This window comes from Oncorhynchus gorbuscha, linkage group LG02 (genome assembly GCF_021184085.1).
Source record: "Oncorhynchus gorbuscha isolate QuinsamMale2020 ecotype Even-year linkage group LG02, OgorEven_v1.0, whole genome shotgun sequence".
Classification (NCBI taxonomy): Eukaryota; Metazoa; Chordata; class Actinopteri; order Salmoniformes; family Salmonidae; genus Oncorhynchus; species Oncorhynchus gorbuscha.
In genome coordinates, this window is record NC_060174.1 from 10,906,788 (window position 1) to 10,929,876 (window position 23,089).

At 46.6% G+C, this 23,089-nt stretch overlaps 1 protein-coding gene across 22 annotated transcripts in view; it reads right to left on the bottom strand.

The window, feature by feature from the left end:
* Positions 1–23,089, bottom strand: part of ptprsa (protein tyrosine phosphatase receptor type Sa) — a 449,805-nt gene that overhangs the window by 123,540 nt on the left and 303,176 nt on the right. For all 22 annotated transcript variants that reach the window (XM_046301062.1, XM_046301171.1, XM_046301161.1 and 19 more), the window contains 4 exons: positions 10,195–10,464; positions 9,442–10,023; positions 9,128–9,264; positions 8,784–8,928 (listed from right to left, as the gene is read on the bottom strand). In XM_046301062.1, the coding sequence (XP_046157018.1) occupies positions 8,784–8,928; positions 9,128–9,264; positions 9,442–10,023; positions 10,195–10,464 (1,134 nt within the window). The remainder of the gene's footprint in view (positions 1–8,783; positions 8,929–9,127; positions 9,265–9,441; positions 10,024–10,194; positions 10,465–23,089) is intronic.

Consider the following 23,089-nt stretch of genomic DNA (forward strand, 5'->3'; position numbering starts at 1 on the left):
AATGCTCAGCGATCAATCTATGTGAAGAGAGAAGCTGACAGGGCGGGAGCTATTGTGCCACGCAGACCCGTAAGACCAGATAAACTTAAGACAGGCAATGTGCATAGCTATGGGTTTCGCCTCGGCTCCTACACATGCCCAGTGGTGGAGATTATGGACACTAGAATTACAAGATGGAACTCTGGTAATGCTTCACTTTCGGTAGGTCTTTTGAAGTATATTTTAAACGCCTGTATGAAAGCTATATTGATTTGGCATATCATTAGTCATGTCTGTGGAGATATCGCCACCAGATTGTAAGTCTGCTATAATGTGAATGGAAGCTTGGGGAGATGGGGTTTGGGCTGGTAGAGGCTTTATAATTGACTGCAACCCCCCCCACCTGCTTCAATAGTGCCCGCTTCCAACACAAGCTGGCCCACAAGTCATAAGTCTTCGGCAAGTCAATCAATGACCGCCACGGATCAAATTGCTGTCGCATTCAGTCAGTGAGTGTGATTACACAATGCGCCCGTTTTGTTGTATTTTCTACCTCAATGTCAGAGTAGTATTTGTCACCATTACGGAATTAATCGGACTCCATGCCTAATGGCCACGTTCGACAAATATTCCAATATATAAAAACCTTCAGCAATTACAGTAAGTAGGGGACTAAATGCTGGGATTTAGAATCTGCCACTTTAATTTGAGCGATAATACTCCACTGGTTGCTGTCAGCTTCAAGGTAAAATCTAAATGTGTAACAAAGTCTGACACTCCAGAGGTCTCCCGATAGCTCCTCGGCAAAATGCCAAATAAATTCTGACGCTATGAAATGGGATTCTTATCTGTCATCCTAGGGCCCTTCACTCTCCCCTCTGCAAACCTCCCGTAAAAACACCCACCCGGGGGTCCAGCCGGCCACCGTTACTGTGTCTCTTGTTGAGGGAGATTTGGGGAGCTCCCGGTCTCTGGTGTGTGGACCCTCCGTGGCCGCTTCTTAACGGTTGTCTCATAGGTGTCTCAACCTTGTCTGACTGGGGCAGCGTATCCCAGGGGCCATACATCTGACTGGGGAACATAGCTGCCCACAGGACCAATATAGGACAATAGGACCAATATAGGACAACAGGACCAATATAGGACCAGTATAGGACCACCGGACCAATATAGGACCAGTACAGGACCACAGGACCAGTACAGGACCAATATAGGACAACAGGACCAATATAGGACCAGTATAGGACAACAGGACCAATATAGGACCAGTACAGGACCACAGGACCAGTACAGGACCAATATAGGACAACAGGACCAATATAGGACCAATATAGGACAACAGGACCAATATAGGACCAATATAGGACAACAGGACCAATATAGGACCAGTATAGGACCACCGGACCAATATAGGACCAGTACAGGACCACAGGATCAGTACAGGACCAGTATTGGACCAGAATAGGACTGCAGGACCAGTACAGGAACAGTATGTCTTTTCTTAGCCCAAAATAAGTTGACTTAGATATAGTTAAATCGATCTGTTTGGAGTCAGATATTGCAGATTTGAGATCAAATACAGTAAGTGATTTCGAGAACTATAAGGTTCTATCTGCAAAAGATGATTTTGAGATAGTTGGCTTTAAAGTTCTTAAGACTCATTGGTTTGAATGGTGTCAGCAATTTTAATCTTGTATTCTTTTGAATTTAACAAGATGATTTGGGGGGTATTTAGAGTACTATATCGGTAGAGAAACAGTGAACAGAACAAGGCTAATGTCATTAACTACATTTTGACTAAAATGCAGATAGAACCTTTTAGTTCCAAGCTCTTGATTTCTTGAACCTAAAGTGTAGGTGAGGAGTCGGGAGAGAACTCCTCTGCTGTTGGTTTTCACTGGTCTTTAGTGGCAGAATGGTCCCCATGACAATGGCCCCTGGTCACGCCACACGGACTGAACACAAAGTCAACGCTCTGAGAGGACATGTGTTCCAGAGAATATAGACAGAATGGAAACAAGGAGAGGATTGTCTTTCGTTTTCACTTCACTTGGTTGGCAAAGAGGTCCAGTCTGCCGAGTAACGCAAGGGTAACGGCTACCATTTTCTAGTGTCTCCCGTCCTAATGGTCTTTTTCCTAACATGTCATTAGAGTACAAACACATCTAAATCTAACACACATCATCTAACACACATCTAAATGTGTTTGAGCAGAAAGCCCAGTCCAGCCACTGGTAAACAAGGTTCCCTCATTATACTGTAGCCTGCACAAGTGTGTGTTGTTTATAGTGAGCAATCTGATGCTGCTCCAACGAGGTGTGTGTTTATAATGACAGTATCTAGCAGCGCCACACTAAGGTAATTTGATTGTTAGCAGGGGGAGGAAGAGGGAGATGAGGGCCAGCGGTCTAGAGCGTCGGTCATGTGCCTCAAAGCAGCCTCCCAGAATCCCTGGGTTGTTTTAAGGATGGAACAATCTGATGATTGGCTTTGCCTTTTTTTTGTGATGGACGGACACACAGTACACTCTTAACTTTACTTTATGTACATCTCCAATACAGCCAAAGAAGAGTAGCTTTGTCTTCTAGGGTGTGTGTGCCTGTTACACGGCAGACTAATAGTGAATTGTGCTTTTCCTGACATGTATGAGTAAGCAAACCACAGACATGGTGTATTAATATTTAACCAATTAATATATGGATACAAATATTTAACCATTTAATTTGTAGATACAAATATGTACCCATTTCACGTATGGATACGAATATGTACCCATGTCACGTATGGATACGAATATGTACCCATTTCACGTATGGATACGAATATGTACCCATTTCATGTATGGATACGAATATGTACCCATTTCACGTATGGATACGAATATGTACCCATTTCACGTATGGATACGAATATGTACCCATTTCATGTATGGATACGAATATGTACCCATTTCACGTATGGATACGAATATGTACCCATGTCACGTATGGATACGAATATGTACCCATTTCACGTATGGATACGAATATGTACCCATTTCACGTATGGATACGAATATGTACCCATTTCACGTATGGATACGAATATGTACCCATTTCACGTATGGATACGAATATGTACCCATGTCACGTATGGATACGAATATGTACCCATTTCACGTATGGATACGAATATGTACCCATTTCATGTATGGATACAAATATTTAACCATTTAATTTGTAGATACGAATATGTACCCATTTCACGTATGGATACGAATATGTACCCATTTCATGTATGGATACGAATATGTACCCATTTCACGTATGGATACGAATATGTACCCATTTCACGTATGGATACGAATATGTACCCATTTCACGTATGGATATGAGTATTTAACCATTTAATTTGTGGATATGAATATTTAAACCATTTAATTTGTGGATATGAATATTTAACCATTTCATATACGGATATGAATATTTAAACCATTTAATTTGTGGATATGAATATTTAACCATTTAATTTATAGATATGAATATTGAACCATTTCATGTACGGATATGAATATTTAACCATTTAATATACAGTATGTATATTAATATTTAACCATTTAATTTATGGATATGAATATTTACCCATTTAATGTATGGATATGAATATTTAACCATTTAATTTGTGGATATGAATATTTAACTATTTAATTTGAGGATATGAATATTTCACCATTCCGCATATATGAATATATGATATGATATGATATGATATATATATATATATATATATATAAATATTTAACCATTTAATGTATGGATATGAATATTTAACGATTTGTATATTAATATTTAACCATTGAATTTACGGATATGAATATTTAACCATTTCCCGTATGGATATGAATATTTAACCATTTCCCGTATGGATAGGAATATTTAACCATTTCCCGTATGGATAGGAATATTTAACCATTTCCCGTATGGATAGGAATATTTAACCATTTCCCGTATGGATAGGAATATTTAACCATTTCCCGTATGGATATGAAGATTTAAGTATAATGAAAGTAGACATCTAAGTTATTTTGTGCCTAAGAACATCCCTTAGCAGTGGTATATTGGCCATATACCACACCCCCTCGGGCCTTACTGCTTAAGTAGGTCACGGGGTCGTTGCTATGGGTTACGGCAGACTGGACCACCTGTACCAAACAAACACTTACCTCATCCACTAGGTCATGTTTTTTGTTTTGTTCTTTTGTGATGTGGAGTGAAACGCAGTTTTGTTTTGACTGCCGAGTTTGTAACTTTTCTGACCTCTTCGATGTGAAGCCCGTTGGCTTTTTCTGACACCTACTTCAGAAGGGACTTGTGAGAGAAGTGGCTGGCTGTACACGAGCAGCCGATTGGCTAAGAAAAGTGACTCATATCCCTGGACCCTAACGACAGAGCTCAAGGGGTTGAAAAGAGGAGACCCTCAGCACAAGCAGAAACCCCAGGAGATACTTACTCTAGTTAAATGGATAAGGTTTGGAAATGATATCACTAAGTGGTGTATGCAGCAGCTGTTGTGGTGGCTGCATTGGACTTGGGTTCACATTAGAACCCAACCGCCAGCAAACATTTTGCAAGCTGCATCCTGATGTAATGTGAGCCATATGGTTTTGAAAAACCCGAAGAACAAAATACAAAAAAATAATCTAAAATTGACTCAAAGAAACAAGAGGAAGGAAACAAAGTAAGCAAGGTGATGTCAAGCCATTCCAAGGAGAGATTCTGTTCCATTTCAGACAAGGGGAACAAGTTACAGAGACAGCAATGGAGGGACAGACAGGGGGAGAGAGAGAGAGAGGGGTGTATCCGGAGAGAGAGGTGTATCCGGTGAGAGAGAGAGAGAGAGAGAGAGAGAGAGAGAGAGAGAGAGAGAGAGAGAGAGAGAGAGAGAGAGAGAGAGAGAGAGAGAGACACAGAGACAGAGACAGAGACAGAGACAGAGACAGAGACAGAGACAGAGACAGAGACAGAGACAGAGACAGAGACAGAGACAGAGACAGAGACAGAGAGGAGTGTATCCAGAGACAGAGACAGAGACAGAGAGGAGTGTATCCAGAGACAGAGACAGAGACAGAGACAGAGACAGAGACAGAGACAGAGACAGAGACAGAGAGGAGTGTATCCAGAGACAGAGACAGAGACAGAGAGGAGTGTATCCAGAGACAGAGACAGAGACAGAGAGGAGTGTATCCAGAGACAGAGACAGAGACAGAGAGGAGTGTATCCAGAGACAGAGACAGAGACAGAGACAGAGACAGAGACAGAGACAGAGACAGAGAGGAGTGTATCCAGAGACAGAGACAGAGACAGAGACAGAGAGGAGTGTATCCAGAGACAGAGACAGAGAGGAGTGTATCCAGAGACAGAGACAGAGACAGAGACAGAGACAGAGACAGAGAGGAGTGTATCCAGAGACAGAGACAGAGACAGAGAGGAGTGTATCCAGAGACAGAGACAGAGACAGAGACAGAGAGGAGTGTATCCAGAGACAGAGACAGAGACAGAGAGGAGTGTATCCAGAGACAGAGACAGAGACAGAGAGGAGTGTATCCGGAGACAGAGACAGAGACAGAGAGGAGTGTATCCAGAGACAGAGACAGAGACAGAGAGGAGTGTATCCAGAGACAGAGACAGAGACAGAGACAGAGACAGAGACAGAGAGGAGTGTATCCAGAGACAGAGACAGAGACATAGACAGAGAGGAGTGTATCCAGAGACAGAGAGAGAGGAGTGTATCCAGAGACAGAGACAGAGAGGAGTGTATCCAGAGACAGAGACAGAGACAGAGACAGAGACAGAGAGGAGTGTATCCGGAGACAGAGAGGAGTTTATCCAGAGACAGAGACAGAGACAGAGACAGAGACAGAGACAGAGACAGAGACAGAGAGGAGTGTATCCAGAGACAAAGACAGAGACAGAGAGGAGTGTATCCGGAGACAGAGAGGAGTGTATCCAGAGACAGAGACAGAGACAGAGACAGAGACAGAGACAGAGAGGAGTGTATCCGGAGACAGAGAGGAGTGTATCCGGAGACAGAGAGGAGTGTATCCGGAGACAGAGAGGAGTGTATCCGGAGACAGAGAGGAGTGTATCCGGAGACAGAGAGGAGTGTATCCAGAGACAGAGACAGAGACAGAGACAGAGAGGAGTGTATCCGGAGACAGAGAGGAGTGTATCCAGAGACAGAGGCAGAGACAGAGACAGAGACAGAGACAGAGACAGAGAGGAGTGTATCCGGAGACAGAGAGGAGTGTATCCGGAGACAGAGAGGAGTGTATCCGGAGACAGAGAGGAGTGTATCCGGAGACAGAGAGGAGTGTATCCGGAGACAGAGAGGAGTGTATCCAGAGACAGAGACAGAGACAGAGACAGAGAGGAGTGTATCCGGAGACAGAGAGGAGTGTATCCAGAGACACAAACAGAGCTGGGGTTGGATGTACATATATAGGTAGGGCCATGCCTGGTGTGGCCATTGATCAAGGATGCAGTGACAGAATGCCAACAGCACACCCAGGGGACACGATGGAGTGTTGCATGCAACTGGTGCCCCATCAGTGATTCAGCAGCACTGTCTGAGTAGCTGCCCCCATCACTATCAACATAAATGTGAAGTGGTTATCCCACAGCCCTACATCCCCCAACAAGGGGGCACAGCCAACACGTTTCACTGGTAGAGACAGAAAATGTGTTAAAAGAGGTCTCCTCCCACTACCATGGCTTTCTGATGGCCAACCCCAGTCAAAGTTCTTCATTGTAAAGCCCTTAGGAATCGGACAGAGGACACAACAACTCCAACCTATTCTTAAATTAAACATCCATGTACATTACTGAAATGATAATGCAATTGTGTGGGCTATGATTACATGGATGCTGTATGATTAATACACTCATTTGATCAAGGCTAGGGAATCCACATATTTGAGCAATGCTCATTGATCTGGACAATTGATCTGTCACAATTTACTACCCTCTACCCCACAAAGGCTGCCCTGATCCATCCATAATCCAAGCAAATCCAGCTACACTATCTGAGTTCTTCAGAGATTAAAGCCTTCAAGTGGAACTGACAGCGTTTTAGCAATATGATATTTTAATATCTTATTAAAATCTGTTCATTTACATCCCAGGGAAGAATATGACACTTTTAAAAACATTTTCTAACAAGCGAGCAACTTAGATATGGTCATTTTGGGAATGACGAATAGTAAGGCATCTCAATATAAAGTGGGAAAATATCAGTGCGTTTGGACAAATAATAGACACTGCAGTAAATAAAACCTAATAACAACATATGTCTTGTCCAGTACCGGAGTCTACACAGACCGATGTGCCACAGCCAATCAGAGCTACGGTAGGCCTATATGCAAATAAGCCAAATGCTACAAGGTCCTGCCATCATTCACTTTAAACTGGACTGTGTGTGTTTACAGGCAGTTAGCAACAGCATGACTTTAGATCATTAGAACGCCTTATTAAACCCCAACACACAACTCAAATCTTTCTATACAGTCCGTAACCCCTTAAGAAAGTCTGGAGACTTACATGTAATATACTGCCATCTCTACAGTCCTCAAACAACATTGAATATTCGATTAGGTAAGCTATCAGTACTCTCCTGCACATACTGTTCACCATGATGTTACTTGTGTGGGGTTATTTTTTTTAGCAAGCAGTGTTTCAATGATTTACATGTGTTCCTGGCATCTGGGATTTACAGGCCACTGTTGATCAGCTGGAATTAATTCAGGATGTGGGGCCTATGAGGTGCAGTGAAGGCTTCTGATTGGAGGGTTTTGCTGCCTGTCCTCTGAATCCTACACCCACCTCACCCCTCTCTACACATGGTTCAGCAGAAAGCCATGGCAGTCACGGCCCACTGGGCACAGACGTCAACGTAGTTTTGATTTACATTTGGTTGAGTTGTCACCATGTCATTGGATTTTGGTTAAAAGTTGTTTGAAACAAATCAAAATTAGCCTTACGTTGATTGCTTTTTGCAAATTCAATTTGTTTTTAACATTGATTTGACATCATCACATTGATTTTTTGGGGGGGTTAAAATGACGTGGAAACAACATTGATTCAACCAGTTTTTTTGCCCAGCGGGTGGGGAGTTTTGTTTTGTGTCTCAGTCATGTGGGTTAAAGTGGACTTGCTGTTGACAAAGGAAAACAGCAGTGAAAGGAAAATAAAGAAGGAGAGAAACATTGACCGGTTTGTTTGACAATGGAGGATAAATTGCATCATAGTTAGCACCATGACATATAAACCCAGGTTGGAAAATTATACACTCTAAAGGTCAAAAACGGTCAAAGACGATCACACCTTTTTACAATTTCTAAGGTAACTCTTATCCTGCTGAAGAACAATAAGTAAAGTTATTTCTGTCAGGTTGAAGTCTTTGGGAGAAATCATCATTGTTCCCAAACCATTAAATCACATGTTGTCAATAGATGATCTGCATAGTATTGAATCAAGAAAGTCATTATAGAACAGAATCAGCTTTGAACCCTGTGCATATCCCTATAAAACACATTCACAGTTCAAAGGTGATGAGAACTTCAACATCAAGGCAACAATGGAGACACTTCAATTAATTCCACGCTTCTAGCCTGGAGCCAGGAAGAGAGTTCAGGTCTTCACAAAATATCTGCATGATTAAAGGTCACCAGAAGACACGAAAACATTGTTGACCCCTGCACCACAGACTCCCATCAGCCCGCCCACAGCCCACACAGAGGACATGGAGAAGAGAGCAAAAGAGCTACATACTGGCTTGCAAGGTTTTCTGGGATATTTCGTTGGTGAAGGCTCCAATGCCTTTGTTGGAAATGGCAGCCAGAGAGAAGTAGTACTCGGTGTTCGCCCGCAGACCCTCAACGACGTACGAAGCAGTGGGGACAAAAGTTTTGGTCACCTGTTGGTGGAGAAAAGTGAGGCTTTTGACTGAAATTTTATATCACTGGATCTAACTGTACCTCATGTTTGTTTGTTTTTGCACCTTGTTTGTTGAACACCTTTCCTCAAACAGTGTGTTCTATGAGTACTAAAAGGCAAACGTTTGGTCAACACTCTTCCCACAGCTCACTTTTAACAAAAGAACAACTATATCTTACCTGGCTCCCAAAAGTGCCCTCTTTGTACCGGAGTTCAAAGCTGATGATCCCCTCTTTCTGGAAGGCAGGTTCCCAGGTCAACTCCATGCTTGTGTCGGACACAGCACCAACCTGGAACTTTGTTGGCTGTCCGGGGACTATGACAGACAAAGAGAAATGGAATTAGTGACAGTGATCATTGCAGTGAGCCCTTGTTTTTACAAGGACTTTCAACTACAGTACAAAATCGTAACGGATCACTGGTGGTATACATTCAACCCTAGTAAAACCACACAGAAATTGTTGATAGGAAGGGTTGAACCCAGAACCCTAACCTCCTTGCAGCACTTTGACGTGGATGGGGTCGGAGAAGGGCCCGTCCCCCACCGAGGTAAAGGCCAAGACACGGATGGTGTAGGTCTCAGATGCCACCAGGCTCTGGATGGTGGTGATGATGCTATCCTGGACATTATGGATTTGCCATAGGCTCATGGGCTGGGACGGGTCCATGGTGTAGTACACCCGGTACCCTTTGATCTGTCCGTTGGGCTCCTCTGGCTCGTCCCAGCGCACCATCATGGTGTTCTGAGAGATGATCCGGGCCTGGATGTTGCGGGGCGGACTGGCCGGGGCTTGTTCCCCGGTCCGGGTCTCCACCGGCTCACTGGGGGGACCCTGGCCAATGGTGTTAAAGGCCGAGACGCGGATCTCGTACTCCGTGTTGGGGTAGAGGCCCCCAATGCTGTATCGCGTAGTGGTGATGCCGTCCATGGTCTCAAACTTGCTGTCGGGAGACTTGGCGCGGTACTGGATGATGTAATAGGACACTGGGTCCGGGTTGCCCGAGTCCCAGGTGATGGTGACACTGGTGGCCGTGGTCTCGGTCACCATTGGGGTGCCTGGAGGCTTGGGCAGGGCTGTGGGGGTTCAGAAGGGGGGAGTGAAGAGGGACTTTTAAAATTACTCAGATGCAGACATATCATTATTATTAAGATGCCACATCATAACACATTTCAATGCTGTTTTTTTCCCCCAACCACAGCAGTAGTACTAGTAGCCTAGAAGAATCTCTGTGCCTCCCCCCTTACACTTGACGGTGATCTGCGCCACCGCCTCGATGATGCCCAGACTGCTCATGGCCACACATGTGTAGTTGGCAGACTCTCGCACGCTGTTGAGCTCCAGAACATTCCGACCCACTGGCATCTCGTCTTCGGGCGTTAGGTCCTCGGAGTTGAGCATCCATTTGACATACGGCATGGGCGACCCTACCGCCACACAGGTGATGTTCACACTGCCACCTGGCATCATCTCGTGACTGGTCGGTGGGATAGAAAAGCGAGGGGGCACACGGCGGACTGGGAGTGGGGAGGAGGGATGAGGTGGAAGGAGGAGGGAGGGATGAGGTGGAGGGAGGAGGGAGGAGGGAGGGATGAGGTGGAGGGAGGAGGGAGGAATGAGGTGGAGGGAGGAGGGAGGGATGAGGTGGAGGGAGGGAGGAGGGAGGAATGAGGTGGAGGGAGGAGGGAGGAGGGAGGGATGAGGTGGAGGGAGGAGGGAGGAATGAGGTGGAGGGAAGAGGGAGTGGGGAGGAGGGAGGGATGAGGTGGAGGGAGGAGGAGGAGGGAGGGATGAGGTGGAGGGAGGAGGGAGGAGGGATGAGGTGTAGGGAGGAGGGAGGGATGAGGTGGAGGGAGGGAGGGAGGAGGGAGTGGGGAGGAGGGAGGGATGAGGTGGAGGGAGGAGGGAGGTATGAGGTGGGGGGAGAGAGGAGGGAGTGGGGAGGGGAGGAGGGAGGGATGAGGTGGAGGGAGGAGGGTGGGATGAGGTGGAGGGAGGGAGGAGGGAGTGGGGAGGAGGGAGGGATGAGGTGGAGGGAGGAGGGAGGGATGAGGTGGAGGGAGTCAAAAAGAGAGAGAGAAAAAGAGGTAACAAGACAAGCCGATAAAAAATGGACCCTTTCAACGGCATCCATTACATCCACAGAGAAAATCACAGTACAAGACAACTGAAACTCAACTAAATCTAGTACGTTTCACTAGTACGCACTTTCCAAAGTAACAAAAAATATGTATTAATAATGAGAAGGAACTGAACTAACAAGAACTGCTTCAACGACAATATAGATTGACATTAAAGCAACGATTCATAGCAACAAGGTTCCATTGACCAAAATTTGACCCATCACAGCACAATTAAAGACACAAAAATCTATTATGAGTTTCTCATCTTTGAAAACTGACCTACTGACAGAATATGTTTCAACAACGTGGAGTTAACATCCATGAAGAAAGAGTCTAATGTTTGAGGGAGTACTGTATGATCGATGCCATACAGTAAACAGAAACTTCCTGTCCTCTCAGCCACTCAAAGCAAACCAGGAAGTTGGCCATTATAGGCCCCTCCCATGGCACAGGAAGAATTAGGACATTTCTCCCATAGTATTCTATGGATAGAGTGGTTATAGTTGGAGTTGGGGCCACATGCATCTGATTGATAAACAGGCTCATGCTCTTAGCCCTATTGGTATCTGCAAGCTATGGCTAAAGATGAGAAACTTTAATCAGATTTTTGTGGTTTAGGGTAGATCCACTGGACAAAGCCTTTCGAAGATCTGACACGGTTCCATTGATAGATGCAACTATCAGTCCCACAGACAGCATGCATAATAGACTGAGGTAAATCAAGGAGTAAACGATACATAACAAAACCAGATAGAAAATTGAGATAGAATGCATTGAGGAATATAACTCAAGGGTCGCTAGCATGCCCAGACAAAGACGATTGGAGAGGAAACGGTACATATCTGAGAAAGGATAGAACGCGCGCAAGGAATTAAGAAAGAGAGAGAGAGAGAGAGAGAGCGACAAAGAGAGAAAAGGGAGGGGTGGGAGGGAGGGAAGGGGGGGGACCCATTTCAATGCTGTGTAAGCTTCTTTTTTTTTCGAGAGAGACAATGTGACCTAATGGGACAGTTGGCACATTGCAGTCCTGGCAGAAGTAAAGCAAAATAGGTATAGAGAGGAACAACTAGTGTGTCTATTAGAGGACATATAGAGACAGCTGTAGTAGCTAGAGAGGAACAACTAGTCTCTCTATTAGAGGACATATAGAGACAGCTGTAGTAGCTAGAGAGGAACAACTAGTCTCTCTATTAGAGGACATATAGAGACAGCTGTAGTAGCTAGAGAGGAACAACTAGTCTGTCTATTAGAGGATATATAGAGACAGCTGTAGTAGCTAGAGAGGAACAACTAGTCTGTCTATTAGAGGACATATAGAGACAGCTGTAGTAGCTAGAGAGGAACAACTAGTCTCTCTATTAGAGGACATATAGAGACAGCTGTAGTAGCTAGAGAGGAACAACTAGTCTCTCTATTAGAGGACATATAGAGACATCTGTAGTAGCTAGAGAGGAACAACTAGTCTGTCTATTAGAGGACATATAGAGACAGCTGTAGTAGCTAGAGAGGAACAACTAGTCTGTCTATTAGAGGACATATAGAGACAGCTGTAGTAGCTAGAGAGGAACAACTAGTGTGTCTATTAGAGGACATATAGAGACAGCTGTAGTAGCTAGAGAGGAACAACTAGTCTCTCTATTAGAGGACATATAGAGACAGCTGTAGTAGCTAGAGAGGAACAACTAGTCTGTCTATTAGAGGACATATAGAGACAGCTGTAGTAGCTAGAGAGGAACAACTAGTGTGTCTATTAGAGGACATATAGAGACAGCTGTAGTAGCTAGAGAGGAACAACTAGTGTGTCTATTAGAGGACATATAGAGACAGCTGTAGTAGCTAGAGAGGAACAACTAGTGTGTCTATTAGAGGACATATAGAGACAGCTGTAGTAGCTAGAGAGGAACAACTAGTGTGTCTATTAGAGGACATTTTGAGACAGCTGCAGTAGCTAGAGAGGAACAACTAGTCTGTCTATTAGAGGACATATAGAGACAGCTGTAGTAGCTAGAGAGGAACTATCAAAAACAGGAGAAAAAGGAGGTAGAGGAAGAGCTGGGGGTACAGCACAATGGATGTCCAGGATGGGAGAGAATTGGGGGTAGTTGGAATGGTCATATAAAGTTGATAATGTGGTTGAGTGGGGAGAGGATTAGGTTGGGTATGCATAGGATATCTACGTGTGTGTGTGTGTGTGTGTGTGTGTGTGTGTGTGTGTGTGTGTGTGTGTGTGTGTGTCTGTGTGTGTGTGTGTGTGTGTGTGTGTGTGTGTGTGTGTGTGTGTGTGTGTGTGTGTGTGTGTGTGTGTGTGTGTGTGTGTGTGTGTGTGTGTGTGTGTGTGTGTGAGAGATACACACTGTGTATGAGGCTATGGGACTCATGCAAGAAAGGTCCAGAGGGAGAGAGAGAGCAGTAAAAAACTAAAATGATGGAGAATATGCTGAGACTCAGACTTAGAGACAGACGGACAGACCGGGAGGATAAGGAGATGGGACACGAGGAAGAACAGAACAGACCGGAGCAACAAGACTGCAGATTGAAGGAACAGACAAACAAGACACTGATGGGCAAGATAATGTACTGTACGCAGAGGTAGGGGAAGGAAGGAGGGGAGAAGGTAAGGGAAGGTAGGAGGGGAGAGGGTAGGGGAAGGTAGGAGGGGAGAGGGTAAGGGAAGGTAGGAGGGGAGAGGGTAAGGGAAGGTAGGAGGGGAGAGGGTAGGGGAAGGTAGGAGTGGGTAGGGTAGGGGAAGGTAGAGGGGAGAGGGTAGGGGAAGGAAGGAGGAGAGAGGGTCGGGGAAGGTAGGGGGAGAGAGGGTAGGGGCAGGAGAGAGGGTAAGGGATGGTAGGAGGAGAGAGGGTAGGGGAAGGTAGGAGGAGAGACGGTAGGGGGGGGGGGTAGGAGGAGAGAGGGTAGGGGAAGGTAGGAGGAGACAGGGTATGGGAAGGTAGGAGGAGAGACGGTAGGGGGGGGGGGGTAGGAGGAGAGAGGGTAGGGGAAGGTAGGAGGAGACAGGGTATGGGAAGGTAGGAGGCAAGAGGGTAGGGGAAGGTAGGAGGAGAGAGGGTATGGGAAGGTAGGAGGAGAGAGGGTATGGGAAGGTAGGAGGAGAGAGGGTATGGGAAGGTAGGAGGAGAGAGGGTATGGGAAGGTAGGAGGCAAGAGGGTAGGGGAAGGTAGGAGGAGAGAGGGTAGGGGGAGGTAGGAGGAGAGAGGGTATGGGAAGGTAGGAGGAGAGAGGGTATGGGAAGGTAGGAGGAGAGAGGGTAGGGGGAGGTAGGAGGAGAGAGGGTAGGGTGAAGGTAGGAGGAGAGAGGGTAGGGGGAAAGTTAGGAGGAAAGGGTAAAGAGACTGATTCTGGCCAAAGTAAATAAAAACATGTCTCAAAGTGGGTTTGAGGTCTCACACACTGGGGCTTCAAATCAGAGATTCAACTGCCTCCCCCCCATCCCCAGGCTTGTTGCCAACAAAAACCAGGGGTGCATTAAGATTAAGGGGGGGGAGGGGGTAGAGAGGAAAAATGGCATTTCTAACACACCGTGTCGATTCAAATGGGATTCATTCAATCATAGTATCGGATAACCTTGACTGTTTTTCCACGAGGGAGAGCACCATTCAAGCTTACAGCACACTTCCTCTAAAAGGATTTACCTGTTTGTGTACACCACTGAGCATGCATTTCAATAGCGTAACTCTGAGCTGTGATCTTTAATACATAAACCAAGCCTGTGCACAAGGAGACATCCAAGAAATGTTTATCTCTACTTTTCAGAATCTGAACTGTAGAATCTACCGCAATTGATTGGTCACAGAATCACAGAGGTATCTCCCTTTTTACAGTAAGTGTCAAAATAAATGAATAATGCATTCACTCACATGAGTATCGTCTCCGTTGGGTGATAATCATATTATCCCAAACACCCACACCAGTGCTCTTCCAGAGTACCTTAGAAAAACCCCTCGAACTCACTGACAATGTCAATTGCTACTGTAGACCAACGTGTCACAACCCGACCTTGAGGTCGGTCAAGCTGCTCTATTCACACGACGTGGCCGTAAGTCCTGGTTACTACACATTTCCCCTCAAGAGAACTTTTTTTTGTGTGAATTATTTTGTGTTTAGTTATAGTAAAATAGGTAACTCAAATGGATCATGTAAAAAAAATACACAACAAATTAAGCTTAACACCTCTGCACAGTATAAGACAAGAATAACTATTTCCAAAATTGTCTCCTATTTGCGAAAAGAACGAAAAAAAGTAGGCGCCATATTCACAACAAGTGGCAATCACAACGCTAACAAAAGGGTGGCATAACATTGTCTTTCATAACAGGTCATGACTGAATCACAACCAACCATCCACGTATATCAACGGAAATGACTTTGCTAAGGAGGCAGGAGAGGAGATAGTCAGAACAATGTCATATCTGTTGTCATAACGGTTATGGATTTTTGTCATCATCCCCTGTTCTGTCCTAGTACGTATGATGTCACTCTTATGACAGATGTTTTGTAGTGCACTTCAAGTAAAGTATTGGCCATAGCCCTATAATCTCTCCCCAAAAAGTACTTGTTGAAGAACAAAGGTGAAAGGTTAGCCCATTCTTTACATGGACATGCATGCTTGTGGGCATGACATGAGTAGGCCCGACACAAGAGAACACGTACAGTCTAAACCTGTCACCCAAGCCCATACAAGCATGCCACTGACAGTCTAGCATGGTGTGGGACACATTTCAAATCAAAGACAGGGAAATCCAACAAATCTACAAAAACCATTGAGTCTTAACAGTATAGCCAACATCACAGTGTGTGGGTGTGTTCCTCAAGGCTCTGTGGGGGGGGGGGGGACGACGACTCACGGCCACTTAAAAACCATTGAGTCTTAACAGTATAGCCAACATCACAGTGTGTGGGTGTGTTCCTCAAGGCTCTGTAGGGGGACGACTCACGGCCACTTAAAAACCATTGAGTCTTAACAGTATAGCCAACATCACAGTGTGTGGGTGTGTTCCTCAAGGCTCTGTGTGGGGGGGGGGGGGGGGGGGGGGGACGACGACTCACGGCCACTTAAAAACCATTGAGTCTTAACAGTATAGCCAACATCACAGTGTGTGGGTGTGTTCCTCAAGGCTCTGTAGGGGGGACGACTCACGGCCACTTAAAAACCATTGAGTCTTAACAGTATAGCCAACATCACAGTGTGTGGGTGTGTTCCTCAAGGCTCTGTAGGGGGGACGACTCACGGCCACTTAAAAACCATTGAGTCTTAACAGTATAGCCAACATCACAGTGTGTGGGTGTGTTCCTCAAGGCTCTGTGGGGGGGGGGGGGGGGGGTGGGGACGACTCACGGCCACTTAAAAACCATTGAGTCTTAACAGTATAGCCAACATCACAGTGTGTGGGTGTGTTCCTCAAGGCTCTGGGGGGGTGGGGGGGGGTGGGGTGGGGGACGACTCTCACGGCCACTTAAAAACCATTGAGTCTTAACAGTATAGCCAACATCACAGTGTGTGGGTGTGTTCCTCAAGGCTCTGTAGGGGGGACGACTCACGGCCACTTAAAAACCATTGAGTCTTAACAGTATAGCCAACATCACAGTGTGTGGGTGTGTTCCTCAAGGCTCTGTGGGGGGGGGGGGTGGGGGGTGGGGGACGACTCACGGCCACTTAAAAACCATTGAGTCTTAACAGTATAGCCAACATCACAGTGTGTGGGTGTGTTCCTCAAGGCTCTGTGGGGGGGGGGGGACTCACGGCCACTTAAAAACCATTGAGTCTTAACAGTATAGCCAACATCACAGTATGTGGGTGTGTTCCTCAAGGCTCTGGGGGGGGCTCACGGCCACTTAAAAACCATTGAGTCTTAACAGTATAGCCAACATCACAGTGTGTGGGTGTGTTCCTCAAGGCTCTGTAGGGGGACGACTCACGGCCACTTAAAAACCATTGAGTCTTAACAGTATAGCCAACATCACAGTGTGTGGGTGTGTTCCTCAAGGCTCTGTAGGGGGGACGACTCACGGCCACTTAAAAACCATTGAGTCTTAACAGTATAGCCAACATCACAGTGTGTGGGTGTGTTCCTCAAGGCTCTGTGGGGGGGGGTGGGGGGTGGGGGACGACTCACGGCCACTTAAAAACCATTGAGTCTTAACAGTATAGCCAACATCACAGTGTGTGGGTGTGTTCCTCAAGGCTCTGTAGGGGGGGGACGACTCACGGCCACTTAAAAACCATTGAGTCTTAACAGTATAGCCAACATCACAGTGTGTGGGTGTGTTCCTCAAGGCTCTGTAGGGGGGACGACTCACGGCCACTTAAAAACCATTGAGTCTTAACAGTATAGCCAACATCACAGTGTGTGGGTGTGTTCCTCAAGGCTCTGTAGGGGGGACGACTCACGGCCACTTAAAAACCATTGAGTCTTAACAGTATAGCCAACATCACAGTGTGTGGGTGTGTTCCTCAAGGCTCTGTGGGGGGGTGGGGTGGGGGGTGGGGGACGACTCACGGCCACTTAAAAACCATTGAGTCTTAACAGTATAGCCAACATCACAGTGTGTGGGTGTGTTCCTCAAGGCTCTGTAGGGGGGACGACTCACGGCCACTTAAAAACCATTGAGTCTTAACAGTATAGCCAACATCACAGTGTGTGGGTGTGTTCCTCAAGGCTCTGTAGGGGGACGACTCACGGCCACTTAAAAACCATTGAGTCTTAACAGTATAGCCAACATCACAGTGTGTGGGTGTGTTCCTCAAGGCTCTGTGGGGGGGGGGGGGGTGGGGGGTGGGGGACGACTCACGGCCACTTAAAAACCATTGAGTCTTAACAGTATAGCCAACATCACAGTGTGTGGGTGTGTTCCTCAAGGCTCTGTGGGGGGGGGGGGGGGGGGGGGGGGTGGGGTGGGGGACGACTCACGGCCACTTAAAAACCATTGAGTCTTAACAGTATAGCCAACATCACAGTGTGTGGGTGTGTTCCTCAAGGCTCTGTAGGGGGGACGACTCACGGCCACTTAAAAACCATTGAGTCTTAACAGTATAGCCAACATCACAGTGTGTGGGTGTGTTCCTCAAGGCTCTGTGGGGGGGGGGGGGGGGGGGGGGGGGGTGGGGACGACTCACGGCCACTTAAAAACCATTGAGTCTTAACAGTATAGCCAACATCACAGTGTGTGGGTGTGTTCCTCAAGGCTCTGTGGGGGGGGGACTCACGGCCACTTAAAAACCATTGAGTCTTAACAGTATAGCCAACATCACAGTATGTGGGTGTGTTCCTCAAGGCTCTGGGGGCTCACGGCCACTTAAAAACCATTGAGTCTTAACAGTATAGCCAACATCACAGTGTGTGGGTGTGTTCCTCAAGGCTCTGTAGGGGGACGACTCACGGCCACTTAAAAACCATTGAGTCTTAACAGTATAGCCAACATCACAGTGTGTGGGTGTGTTCCTCAAGGCTCTGTAGGGGGACGACTCACGGCCACTTAAAAACCATTGAGTCTTAACAGTATAGCCAACATCACAGTGTGTGGGTGTGTTCCTCAAGGCTCTGTGGGGGGAGGGTGGGGGGTGGGGGACGACTCACGGCCACTTAAAAACCATTGAGTCTTAACAGTATAGCCAACATCACAGTGTGTGGGTGTGTTCCTCAAGGCTCTGTGGGGGGGGGGGGGGGGGGGGGGGGGGGGACGACTCACGGCCACTTAAAAACCATTGAGTCTTAACAGTATAGCCAACATCACAGTGTGTGGGTGTGTTCCTCAAGGCTCTGTAGGGGGGACGACTCACGGCCACTTAAAAACCATTGAGTCTTAACAGTATAGCCAACATCACAGTGTGTGGGTGTGTTCCTCAAGGCTCTGTAGGGGGGACGACTCACGGCCACTTAAAAACCATTGAGTCTTAACAGTATAGCCAACATCACAGTGTGTGGGTGTGTTCCTCAAGGCTCTGTGGGGGGGGGTGGGGTGGGGGGTGGGGGACGACTCACGGCCACTTAAAAACCATTGAGTCTTAACAGTATAGCCAACATCACAGTGTGTGGGTGTGTTCCTCAAGGCTCTGTGGGGGGGGGGGGGGGTGGGGGACGACTCACGGCCACTTAAAAACCATTGAGTCTTAACAGTATAGCCAACATCACAGTGTGTGGGTGTGTTCCTCAAGGCTCTGTAGGGGGGACGACTCACGGCCACTTAAAAACCATTGAGTCTTAACAGTATAGCCAACATCACAGTGTGTGGGTGTGTTCCTCAAGGCTCTGTGGGGGGGGGTAGGGGGTGGGGGGGTGGGGGACGACTCACGGCCACTTAAAAACCATTGAGTCTTAACAGTATAGCCAACATCACAGTGTGTGGGTGTGTTCCTCAAGGCTCTGTGGGGGGGGGGGGGGGACTCACGGCCACTTAAAAACCATTGAGTCTTAACAGTATAGCCAACATCACAGTATGTGGGTGTGTTCCTCAAGGCTCTGGGGGGGGGGGGGGGGGCTCACGGCCACTTAAAAACCATTGAGTCTTAACAGTATAGCCAACATCACAGTGTGTGGGTGTGTTCCTCAAGGCTCTGTAGGGGGGACGACTCACGGCCACTTAAAAACCATTGAGTCTTAACAGTATAGCCAACATCACAGTGTGTGGGTGTGTTCCTCAAGGCTCTGTAGGGGGACGACTCACGGCCACTTAAAAACCATTGAGTCTTAACAGTATAGCCAACATCACAGTGTGTGGGTGTGTTCCTCAAGGCTCTGTGGGGGGGGGTGGGGGGTGGGGGACGACTCACGGCCACTTAAAAACCATTGAGTCTTAACAGTATAGCCAACATCACAGTGTGTGGGTGTGTTCCTCAAGGCTCTGTGGGGGGGGGTGGGGGACGACTCACGGCCACTTAAAAACCATTGAGTCTTAACAGTATAGCCAACATCACAGTGTGTGGGTGTGTTCCTCAAGGCTCTGTAGGGGGACGACGACTCACGGCCACTTAAAAACCATTGAGTCTTAACAGTATAGCCAACATCACAGTGTGTGGGTGTGTTCCTCAAGGCTCTGTGGGGGGGGGGGGGTAGGGGGTGGGGGGTGGGGGACGACTCACGGCCACTTAAAAACCATTGAGTCTTAACAGTATAGCCAACATCACAGTGTGTGGGTGTGTTCCTCAAGGCTCTGTGGGGGGGGGGGGGGACTCACGGCCACTTAAAAACCATTGAGTCTTAACAGTATAGCCAACATCACAGTATGTGGGTGTGTTCCTCAAGGCTCTGGGGGGGGGGGGGGGCTCACGGCCACTTAAAAACCATTGAGTCTTAACAGTATAGCCAACATCACAGTGTGTGGGTGTGTTCCTCAAGGCTCTGTAGGGGGGACGACTCACGGCCACTTAAAAACCATTGAGTCTTAACAGTATAGCCAACATCACAGTGTGTGGGTGTGTTCCTCAAGGCTCTGGGGGGGCGACTCACGGCCACTTAAAAACCATTGAGTCTTAACAGTATAGCCAATATCACAGTGTGTGGGTGTGTTCCTCAAGGCTCTGTGGGGGGGGGCGACTCACGGCCACTTAAAAACCATTGAGTCTTAACAGTATAGCCAACATCACAGTGTGTGGGTGTGTTCCTCAAGGCTCTGTGGGGGGGACGACTCACGGCCACTTAAAAACCATTGAGTCTTAACAGTATAGCCAACATCACAGTGTGTGGGTGTGTTCCTCAAGGCTCTGTAGGGGGGGGAACTCACAGCCACTTAAAAACCATTGAGTCTTAACAGTATAGCCAACATCACAGTGTGTGGGTGTGTTCCTCAAGGCTCTGTAGGGTGGGGGGACTCACGGCCACTTAAAAACCATTGAGTCTTAACAGTATAGCCAACATCACAGTGTGTGGGTGTGTTCCTCAAGGCTCTGTAGGGGGGGACTCACAGCCACTTAAAAACCATTGAGTCTTAACAGTATAGCCAACATCACAGTGTGTGGGTGTGTTCCTCAAGGCTCTGTGGGGGGGGGGGGGGGGTTGAATTGTATGGACATTGGAATGAGAGTACACCAGTTTGGGTTTTGACGGTCCTGTTCTCTCCCTTGGAGCGAAGGTCAGACAATGGACCGAGCATTGGTGGTTGAGTGATTTAAAAAAAACATTTTAACCTTTCACCCTTGCCCACCACTTCTAAGGTTCTACTGTTACATTTTCTGGAATATAGGTCTCTCCCCCGGAACAATGGTATAGCTATCTCCTTTTAAGTCTTTCAAGCATGCGTAAAAGGAGGAATCATGCATTTATGTAGCCTCTGATGAATTCTGATTGGTTCTACCCTCAGAATGTCTCCAGGACATCTGTTTAAACAGAGCATCATTAGTTCAAGGTCAGACAATAAACTGCAGCTTGGTTATATCCTATACATCTTGAGATGGGTAGGAGCTGACAGTAGCAGACACAGCTGTTTCAGTTGGTTGACATTTGGATCTCAAGTCAATGCCTCACCCCACTACCATTATCTTGATGTAGTACTGTATACGAAATGAGTATAGGATAGAGTGGACAGCTTTATCATGCACTTGTCTCTCTCTCTCTCTCTCTCTCTCTCTCTCTCTCTCTCTCTCTCTCTCTCTCTCTCTCTCTCTCTCTCTCTCTCTCTCTCTCTCTCTCTCTCTCTCTCTCTCTCTCTCTCTCTCTCTCTCTCTCTCTCTCTCTCTCTCTCTCTCTCTCTCTCTCAAACAATAGAGTGTGATGTGGGGAATGCTGCTCTTTCTCTGTGATGCTACTCTTTAGAAACACAAACCTTGCAACAACAAAAAATCAAAATAAAGAAATAAAAAATCCCAATTGCATTGACACGTCTCCTTATTCACAAGACCAGGAGCCCAACAGGCACACAGTGACCAGTGTTCAAAATATACCAATGATTTGGACTACTATTTCAAGCCCCAATGTGGTGAGAAATACAACTCAAAAGGTCTTACAGTGGACGAAGGTGAAGAAGCAGTCAAGAGAGAACGCCAGAGTACTGAGCTAACTCTAAGTGGGGCCGGAGTTCAGTGACAAAATGGAGGTCAGAAGGCATCGGACATTATCGGCCATTTTGGTGAGGCAGTTTGTCATGCCCCAAAATGTAGAAGGGGGGAAGCCAAAATAATGTGTGGCCTTTAGTGTCACCTTGAAGCTGAGATTACACCCTCTCGGTGCCTGAGGACACAGGCGTGATATGGAGATTCTGAAGTTACAAGCATGGAGCAAGACCGAGCACATTTACATAGAAACCACATGGGGCTGCCTTCACCTTGGCTGAAGCAATGCTAAATAGTCTCTATGGCTGGCTCATCAAAATGGAGATTATTACATGAGGGATACAGACAGAAATCCTGGCTGGATATCTGATAATAGCAAACAGGAGGTACAGAAGATTTTATAGTGCTTGACTATTCCATCGTCTTACAGATGGAAGACAAGCAGCCAAAATATAATGCAGATAGGTCTCAGCTTGGCCGTGAATTAGTCAGAATGGAAAGACTATAGAAATTAGGTCCAAAACTGGGAGTAAATTGATCCCTGTTTTGTGCTGCAAAATACACATTTCTTAATTTACACATGACTCCAAGGATACAGATATATGTGTGTGGTTTTAAGGGGGGATATCATCTCCAGGACTCCTTTAAACAAAAATGGCTGGCTTCCACAATGGCCAGTGAGAAAATAAGGTGTAATCTAGCTTTCTTTCCCAACAGTTAAACAGAAATGCACAGCAGGACATGCAAGCACATTCAAAACAAGGCAGGCATCATAGTAGGAGTGCAACATTCACATGCAGTCAGCACGGCACAGTGTTCCTGCATCATCGACAATGTGGATAAAGTTTTTCTTCAATTTCTCCTCACACTAACTACAGACCAACTCCATTATTAATATGTAGATATCAATATAGGTCTGCAAAAAAACAAAAAACAAACCCAAATTGAATCATCGGCTAAGCCTTCTGGGCTCACTTGTTAAATTTCCTTCAGTGGGATCATGTCATAGTTTGAGGACTCTA